Raw genomic sequence first — 10,000 nt, 5'->3', positions numbered from 1 at the left:
TCTAATGACCCCAGTCTTGTGTCAGGTATCCCGCCTCCATCATATCTTTCCAATAATCATTCTAATGACCCCAATCTTGTGCCAGGTATCCCGCCTCCATCCCATCTTTCCAATAATCATTCTAATGATCCCAGTCTTGTGTCAGGTATCCCGCCTCCATCATATCTTTCCAATAATCATTCTAATGACCCCAGTTGTGTCAGGTATCCCGCCTCCATCATATCTTTCCAATAATCATTCTAATGACCCCAATCTTGTGCCAGGTATACCGCCTCCATCATATCTTTCCAATAATCATTCTAATGACCCCAGTCTTGTGCCAGGTATCCCGCCTCCATCCGCCCACCCCCTGCTGTCTCTGTGTCTGTTTCAAAGATATAGAATCACCACCATCCCACGATGATATAGAATCACCACCATCCCACAGTGATATAGAATCACCCCCATCCCACAGTGATATAGAATCACCCCCATCCCACAGTGATATAGAATCACCCCCATCCCACGATGATATAGAATCACCCCCATGAAGATATAGAATCACCCCCATCCCACAGTGATATAGAATCACCCCCATCCCACAGTGATATAGAATCACCCCCATCCCACAGTGATATAGAATCACCCCCATCCCATGAAGATATAGAATCACCCCCATCCCACAGTGATATAGAATCACCCCCATCCCACAGTGATATAGAATCACCCCCATCCCACGAAGATATAGAATCACCCCCATCCCATGAAGATATAGAATCACCCCCATCCCACGAAGATATAGAATCACCCCCATCCCACAGTGAGGCAAAGTTTCACTTGTCTTTATCTAAAACCTTCCGGCTTGGCCAGTGTATACAAGCGTACGTGTGTGTGTGCGTGCGTAGGTGTGTGTGTGTGTAGGTGTGTGTGTGTGTGTGTGGGGGGGGGGTGCGTGTGTGTGTGGGGGGGGGGGGGGGGGGGAATTGGGAGCCGGGGGGGTGGGGGGCAAAGAGAAAGAAAATGTGTCTCGATTTGTGGTATATTTCGTGTGTGTGTGTGTGTGTGTGTGTGTGTGTGTGTGTGTGTGTGTGTGTGTGTGTGTGTGTGTGTGTTCATTTGTGTGTGCATGCATACGTACGTGTGTCTGTGTATGCGTACGTGTGATATATATATATATATATATATAGAGAGAGAGAGAGAGAGAGAGAGAGATCGAGAGAGCAAGAGAAAGTGAGAGAGAGAGAGGGGGGAATGAGGCGGAAGGGGGTGGGGAGTGGGGGGGGGGGGGGTCTGTCACTTGCCACCCTAAGGTTCAGCGGTGATGGCTGTCTTCAGGGCTGACGGCACCACGAATAACGAAGAAGAAGAATGATGAACAGCCAGTTAACCAACTGTTCCAAGTGAAGGGGAAGCATTTGGCACCACACCAACACACAATTCCTCTTCGTCTTCATGGGTTTTTGGATGAGCACACTTGAGCCCCCTCCTTCAACACTGTTTTACACACACACACACACACACACACACACACACACACACACACACACACACACGCACGACAGGGATTCTCTCCATCTCTCTCTTTCTCTCTCCTCTCTCCCTCATTCATTCACTCTCTCATTCTCACTCACACACATTACCATTAAGAGGCAGCGTTAACGCACAGGCATGCATGCTTGCATGCTGATGCGACTTCTAGTATATGGGAATGCGCTGATGCATGCGTGTGCTTGTGTGCACGCGCTCGCGCGTGTATGTGTGTGTACCAAAGCGCGTGCGCGCGTGTTTGTGTGTGTGTATGTGTGTGTCTGTATGCGCGCGCGCGCGCGCGCGCGTGTGTGTGTGTGTGTGTGTGTGTGTGTGCGTGCCCGCGTATATATATATATATATATATATATATATATATATATAATATGTGTGTGTGTGTGCGTGCGTACGTTCGTGTGTGTGTGTGTGTGTGTGTGTGTGTGTGTGTGTGTGTGTGTGTCAACCAACACATAACATGTACCATGTTTTCAGGAGCGGGAGATCATGAAAGAGATCATGGACAACGGACCTGTTCAAGGTAAGACCCTGACGACTGCACAGTCAACTTGAATCAATCTGTCTGTCTGTCATAGAGATAAATAGATGGTAGACAGATAGACAGATACATGGATAGATCGAAATGTATATATGTATGTATGAATAATAAAATATCTGCACACACTGTCCACTCAATTTTTGTTCTTCTTCAAGAAGGTGATTGTATGTAACAAAGTATGTATGTGTAAACAAAATGAGTTTATGTTTTAACCCGGTTTTCGGTTGTGTGTGTGTGTGTGTGTGTGTGTGTGTGTGTGTGTGTGTGTGTGTGTGTGTGTGTGTGTGTGTGTCTGTGTGTCCGTGGTAAACTTTAACATTGACATTTTCTCTGCAAATACTTTGTCAGTTGACACCAAATTAGGCATAAAAATAGGAGAAATTCAGTTCTTTCCAGTCATCTTGTTTAAAACAATATTGCACCTCTAGGATGGGCGCAAAAAAATAAAAAATGAAGCCTAATTATATGCAAACTGCATTTACTGTTATATTTATATTTTTTGTATTCTCTAAACTTGCCACTTTGATCTGATATTCTGACCCAACAACAAGAGCAGTCATTATTGTCATTTTTTGTTCAAACAGGAACTTCTTTTGCTAAGCATGGAAGTTTTATTTATTTTGCAAACGTTTTGGTGCAGATAGTAAAAAGGGAAATTACTCTGTTATTAATGCTAGGGGACTTAATTTGCTTTAAACTGATCTTTCTCATCTAAAATATTACATTTTGAAATTATACTCAATACATAAAAAGCTTGGATTTTTTTTTAAAAGTGTATCACAAGTGTCTTGAAGGCCTTGCCTCTCTTGTTTTACATTTAGTATCAACGGCTCTGTTCTGAACTGGTTCAAACCTTATCTCACTGATCGATTCCAGTCTGTCATTGTTGATAATTTCCAGTCTGAACCCCGTTAAAATCGAACATGGAGTCTCACAGGGAACCGTTTTAGGCCCAGTGCTCTTCACACTGTACACGGCTCCTCTCGCTGAAATTATCAACCGCCATAATGTCAGTTATCATTCTTATGCTGATGACACTCAACTCCAGAAGAGTGATACCCCTGAAAAATTGTCGCCACTCTTGCAAGAAACATCCAACTGCTTCCTGGACATACAAAACTGGATGACTCTAAATAAGTTACAATTGAACGCGGACAAAACTGAAGCAATGATCATAGGAACTAAAAACAAAAACAAAAAAACTCTTCCATCACAACTGACACAATCAAACTTTGCAGTACATCCATCCATCTTTCCAGTTCAGTCAGGAACCTCGGCGTTGTCCTTGACAACACACTGTCCATGCAAAAATTTATCAGTCAGACATGTCAATCCTGCTACTGTCAATTGCGGCGCATCAGTTCCATTCGGAAATATCTGTCCACTGACGCAACATCTAGACTTGTCGTTTCTCTCATTCTCTCTCGCCTTGACTACTGTAACTCTCTATTGTCTGGTCTGCCTGCTTCATGCATTCAGTCCCTTCGGCGCATACAAAATTCTGCTGCCCGACTCGTCCTCAGAAAGAAAAGATCTGAGCACATCTCCACTGGCTCCCTGTCTCACACAGAATAAAGTACAAGATCAGCACTCTGTGTTATAAACGTATTCACAAATCTGCCCCTTCCTATCTCTGTGGCTGCCTTCACCTCTACACTCCATCTCGCTCTCTACGATCGGCTTCGGATCCGCTCTGTTTACGCATACCCAGATTCAAACACTCAACTGTTGGCCGCTGTTCTTTCTCTGTCTCTGGACCTTGTAATTGGAATGAGCTTCCTCTTTCGCTTCGTCAAGTCTCCGCACTCAGCTCTTTCAAGTCTGGCCTTAAAACCCACCTCTTCCCAAAATAGTCTCCCTTCCCTGCCTCTTCCTTGTCTTCAGTTTCTCCAGTTTTAGAGTTATGCATGCGTGTGAATGACTGGTGCGAAAGCGCTTTGATTTGTCTCTGCACAAGATTCAGCGCTATATAAATACCATTATTATTATTATTATACGTGTGTGTGTGTGTGTGTGTGTGTGTGTGTGTGTGTGTGTGTGTGTGTGTATCGTATAAATATTCGCGTCTGGGTAAATGGGTGGTTATATTCACAATCCCTCCTTAGAAAAACCCCCCACACACACACTTACGAACACACACACACACACACACACACACACACACACACACACACACACGCAAACACACGCACGCACGCAAACACACACAAACACACACACACACACACACACACACACACACACTTACGAACACACACACACACACACACACACACACACACACACACACACACACACACACACACACACTTACGAACACACACACACACACACACACACACACACACACACACACACACACACACACACACACACACACACACACACACACACACACACACACACACACACACACACACACACACACACACACACACACAGCTGTGTGCCCCAAACCACCACCTCGTTCCCACGCCTCACTGTATCTGTGACTGCAGCCATCTTCGAGGTGCCGGAGGACTTCTTCATGTACAAGTCGGGTGTGTACCAGTACACGGCTGTCACCCGGAACGACCCACCCAAGGCCCGGAAGTCGGCCTACCACTCCGTCAGAATCCTGGGGTGAGCACTGACTTGAAGTTACGTACCTTGTGAATGGAAAGGGCTACCAATCTTTAGTGTTGTTTGGGGGTTAACTGACTTCATCCTCTTCTTACAAGCACCACCAGTTTAAACTACGTTAGCAGGCTACTTCATTTGAACAACGAGTCACCAGCAAGTTTTTTGTTTTGGTATCTAATCTTTTGAACTGCAAAATCCACATCAACTTACTTTCCACACGAGAATAATACTAACGTCTTTTAGTTAAATATGTATCACGTTCAGGGTGAGATAAATGTTACTGGTAACAGCAGCAAACGATTACACTGTGTGTAATGATAACTATTGAAAACCCGTCTTCGATTTTGTTCTCATGAGAAAAAAACCGTTTCAAAATGACTCATTCTTTAAGCTTGTACGATTATTGCGAAGAGTAGATGTTAATTACCTATGCTGGAATGATACTCCTTTGGAAGGTTTGCCTTTTACCGATTAACTGAGCAGTTAAGCTGCGCTTTTAAAAGGCTAGGCTGGGTGTGGTGGCGGGGGAAGGAGGGAGGGGGGGTGTTGCTCAGTAGTCATCAGTCATGGTCTAACAACAGGTATTTAGATTTTTCAAGGGTGTTCTGAATATTGTGTTCATGTCTGTATTGAACACAACTTAATTGTTTTTCCACAACAACAATAAGCAAAACAACACAACAAGCAAACAAAACACGCGCTCGCGCGAGAACACGCACGCACGCACACACACACACACACACACACACACACACACACACACACACACACACACACACACACATGAAACATTTGCAGACCAGCAGGAGCGATCAGTCCTCACTGTGTGTGTGTTTTCAGGTGGGGCGTGGAGCGCACTGCTGACGGCGACATCATCAAGTACTGGGTCAGTCACAACCTGCCGCAACACACCCACACGTGCAGTTTCACTTCTCCTTTTCTTGAACATAAACTGGAATTACTGAAGCTCCACATGTACACACACACACACACACACACACACACACACACACACACACACACACACACACACACACACACACAAGCAAAGCACACCACAACAACATACTTGCACTCTAAACTCAGTTTTCATCAAGATATGACAGGTGATTATATTCATTTGTTACAATTACTGCCATTTTCTTCTGATCTGAATCCCTTCGGGCACCTCTTGAACAGCAAAGTTGAAACACGTGCACAAGGCAATACGTTTACACAGAACATAACTGTGGGATCATAGCGTTTTATCAATCGTCTAGAATTGTTAAGACGCTTAATTCATCCGAGAAAAACGAGAGAATAAAACCGGTCTTGACATTGATATGGATACTTATTGAAACTTATATAGCGCCTATCCTCGGTCGGAGACCAAGCTCTAAGCGCTTTACAAACACGGGGTCATTTGCACAACAGGCTGCCTGCCCGGGGTGAGCCGACTGACGGCTGCCACTGGGCGCTCATCATTCGTTTCCTGGCTCATTCAATCAGATTTCAGGCACGCACACATACACACTCAGACAGACATGTGACATGACATGTGACATTTACATTGAGCACGTTCCTGTTGAGTCAATCCTCGTGCAGTAACTGACCAGTCTGATTCTGACGACTGTGTAACCAATGGATTCAACTCAATATTTACGTGGCCAAATTATTTTTCTACTTATCACAATGTGAACATAATACTGACGAGTATGTTACTGTGACGCTAGACAGGACCAGACGTCCCGATCTGTGACTACCATTTTCTCGCTAATGTCAGCCCCACTTTTATTTTATCACATTATTATCATTATCAATATTATTATTATTATCATCATTATTATCATTATTATTACCATTTTATTCATTTATTTTTTTGCTTTTTGTTCACTGTACCGTGTTCTGTAACGTGCGCAGATCTGCGCCAACTCATGGGGGCCGGAGTGGGGGGAGAACGGCTACTTCCGCATCGTGCGCGGCGTGAACGCCAACAACATCGAGAACTTCATCATCGGCGCCTGGGGCAAGATCACCGGTGACGTCATGCTCCGCCGCCTGCTGACCGAGAACCGACGCCGTCGCCTCAGGGAGCGCGGGGAGTCTGAAGCCAACATCGCCAGACGTCTCCGTCGCCGACGCCGCCGCCACCACGACAGCACCAAGAAACGGCTGAGGAGTCTTCTGACCGGGCGACGGAGGCAGCGACAGATGCGGAGGGCCCGCCGCTTGGACACCCGCCGACGAAGACCCCGCCAGGGCAGGAGGGGCCGCAAGGAGCGAGCGGGAAGCCGGCGTGGGAAGGGCGAGGGCAGGAGAGGACGGCGACAGAGGAAAAAGAACAGAGCCCCCTCCTCCACCCCCTCCCTCCTCCTCCCCCCCGGGATGGGTGCTGAGCAGGAGAGCCCCGTGAAGAGCGGCAAGGGAGGGAAGCAGTGGAGCGGCCGGCGCGCGCCTCCTCCCCCCACCACCCCGCGCATGCCCATGTTGGAGGAGGTTATAGCAGCTCTGGAGGGCTAGGTGGCCATTGTGGTGGTGACCTCTAGCTCCCACCGGCCCTTTCCTGTGCTGCCGCTGCCGCTGATGGTAGGTCGTGTTAGTGTCCTGTCTGGTCAGGCTTGGGGTGTGCCTCTTACGTCTGTTATACCGTGTGTACTTTCTGTAGAACTGCTGTGCCTTCTCCTTGACTGACGGGTCACCGGTACACAACAGCCTTCAATGAGTCCTTTCAGGAATGCCACGCCCACGTCCAGTGCTGCTTTCAATTTCCCTTCACGTGAAGAAGGCTGTTGTGGAAAATGACACGACTTGTCGTTTGTTCAGCGTGGGGACGCACACAAACGCTTTCCAATGATGGTATGTCTGTCTGCTATTGAAACCGTATGTTGTTGTGTGGGTCTTTCGCTGAACAAACCACGTACATAGGGCATCATAAAACCCGGTACATCTGTTGACTGTATCTTTAACCTGCTACATCTGTTGACTGTATTTTTAAACAGTACAAACATGACCACGAGATAAAAGGACAGTCATAGAAGCCGTGCAAGACAAATGAAGATGCATGTGGTAAGTCCGCTGGTTTCTAGAATCAGGAACAAATAAAAACTTTTCATGTTAAAATTCTGGAAAAACGATCCACCATTTTTTACGACAAAAATGTATATATATATATATATATATATATATATATATATATATATATATATATATATATATAACAAAATCTCTCTAAAGAAGTTCAATTAACAAACAAACAAAAATGTTACAAATGTACAGGAGACTTTTCATTAACAAATGTCACATCCTCTTCATCCTCTTCATCCTCTTCGCCCCACACCCCCTTCCCCGGCCCCCCTCTCCCCCACCAAAAAAAGAGTATGTATATATATATATATATATATATATATATATATATATATATATATATATATATATATATATATATGTATCGAGAGAGAGAGAGAGAGAGAGAGAGAGAGTAAAAACATCGGATACAATTTGATAAAGGCTCTATTAACAGACCTGGTCTGCCATCCTAAGGATTAACGGCAAGTTTTGCATGGATCACGAGTTTCTATCAAAAATAGTGTTGACATCAAACGTACCTGACGTCTTCAATGCGATTTCACACGAGGGGAAGAAGCCCTTTCTGCTGTCTTTACGCCGTGATAAATGTCTTCAGGTGTCTATGTACGCGTGTGTCCGTAATCCCCTTTCTGCTGTCTTTACGCCGTGATAAATGTCTTCAGGTGTCTATGTACGCGTGTGTCCGTAATCCCCTTTCTGCTGTCTTAACGCCGTGATAAATGTCTTCAGGTGTCTTTGTACGCGTGTGTCCGTAAGCCCTTTCTGCTGTCTTTACGCCGTGATAAATGTCTTCAGGTGTCTATGTACGCGTGTGTCCGTAATCCCTTTCCTGCTGTCTTTACGCCGTGATAAATGTCTTCAGGTGTCTTTGTACGCGTGTGTCCGTAAGCCCTTTCTGCTGTCTTTACGCCGTGATAAATGTCTTCAGGTGTCTATGTACGCGTGTGTCCGTAATCGCAGTGGCTTCAGCATTTATATCTTGCAACAACCAGTGGACATAATGCAACAACCAGTGGACATAATGCAACAACCAGTGGACATAATGCCACAAAAGTCCACAATACGATGTTGATCTTTCGCAGTTTTATTCATGTATTATTATTGTCATAATGATAATATAATGATTATTGTTATCATTATTATTGTTGTTGTTGTTATTGTTATTTCTCCTCCTTTTCTTTTACTTAGTGTGACTGAAAGAATTCATCTTGTGATGTTAACTAGCTGTGTGAGATCATATTCTATGTATAGAAGAGAACAGGGAAAAAGAGAAAGGTTTAAGTACAGTTTCTGTGGTTGAGGTGTCCCGTTCCAATAAAGCGTGTTTGATATTGATCTCTCTGTGTTCACGTTCAGATTATAAAGAAAAGTTATACCATAATGCCTTATATGTCTTAATTATAGATACATCAAGCCTGCCCACTCCGCATGTGTGTGTGTGTGTGTGTGTGTGTGTGTGTGTGTGTGTGTGTGTGTGTGTGGTGTGGCGTGGTGTAGAGGAATGTGTGTGTATGGGTGTATATGTGTGGAGACAGAAGGAGAGAGAGCACGTGTCTATATGGAGAGACAGAGAGAGAGAGAGAGAGAGAGAGAGAGAGAGAGAGAGAGAGTTTTGTATATGCTTTGTTCTGAAGTGCTTTAATTTGTGACAAAGATTTAATTTAATCAAAACTTTTTTAATTAAAAAAAAAGATTCTATTAACGACGAATATATACTAAACAAAAACAACCAACCACTGCATAATATATACATAATACATCTTGACTGTGTAGTTTTACGTGAAATGGTATGATAAGTATCTGGCATGAATCGTGTCTTCGTTGCAGTCCTTTTCCCGAGGAGTTCAAGTGTCGGACAATTCTATTTATCGCTTCGTTGATATGTGTACCTTTCAAATCATGAGTATTTCTATCTGCATGGCTTTTTCGTTCTTTTTTTTAAAAATATTTCTTTGCAAATAAAAGTACGATTCCACTCAAGCCTTCTTTGCGAGTTGTTTGCACGTTTTTCTACCACATGCGTGGCCTTGGGTCGTCTGCATTCTGTATGTGGAGAGAGAGAGAGAGAGAGAGAGAGAGAGAGAGAGAGAGAGAGGGAGGGAAGGAGAGAGAGGCGGGCAGAGACAGACAGGCAGACAAACAGAAACTGAGAAAGATCTATGATTTATCGCCATGAAATTTTCAATGACTGAGAAAATCGCGAATCAGCATGCTTCATCCATACTCTCCAATCCAACAAACACAATTATG

At 44.6% G+C, this 10,000-nt stretch overlaps 1 protein-coding gene across 1 annotated transcript in view; it reads left to right on the top strand.

Annotated features, from left to right (window-relative positions):
• LOC143279648 (putative peptidase C1-like protein F26E4.3) overlaps positions 1 to 7,820 on the top strand; it is a 119,905-nt gene extending 112,085 nt beyond the window's left edge. The window contains exons 8-11 of the mRNA XM_076583671.1: positions 1,999 to 2,044; positions 4,561 to 4,684; positions 5,525 to 5,570; positions 6,584 to 7,820. Of these exons, the coding sequence (XP_076439786.1) occupies positions 1,999 to 2,044; positions 4,561 to 4,684; positions 5,525 to 5,570; positions 6,584 to 7,183 (816 nt within the window). The 3' untranslated portion in view covers positions 7,184 to 7,820. The remainder of the gene's footprint in view (positions 1 to 1,998; positions 2,045 to 4,560; positions 4,685 to 5,524; positions 5,571 to 6,583) is intronic.
• The last annotated feature ends 2,180 nt before the right edge of the window (positions 7,821 to 10,000 follow it).

Source organism: Babylonia areolata, chromosome 3, assembly GCF_041734735.1.
Source record: "Babylonia areolata isolate BAREFJ2019XMU chromosome 3, ASM4173473v1, whole genome shotgun sequence".
Lineage (NCBI taxonomy): Eukaryota > Metazoa > Mollusca > Gastropoda > Neogastropoda > Buccinidae > Babylonia > Babylonia areolata.
This window is presented reverse-complemented; position numbering and strand designations above follow the sequence as displayed.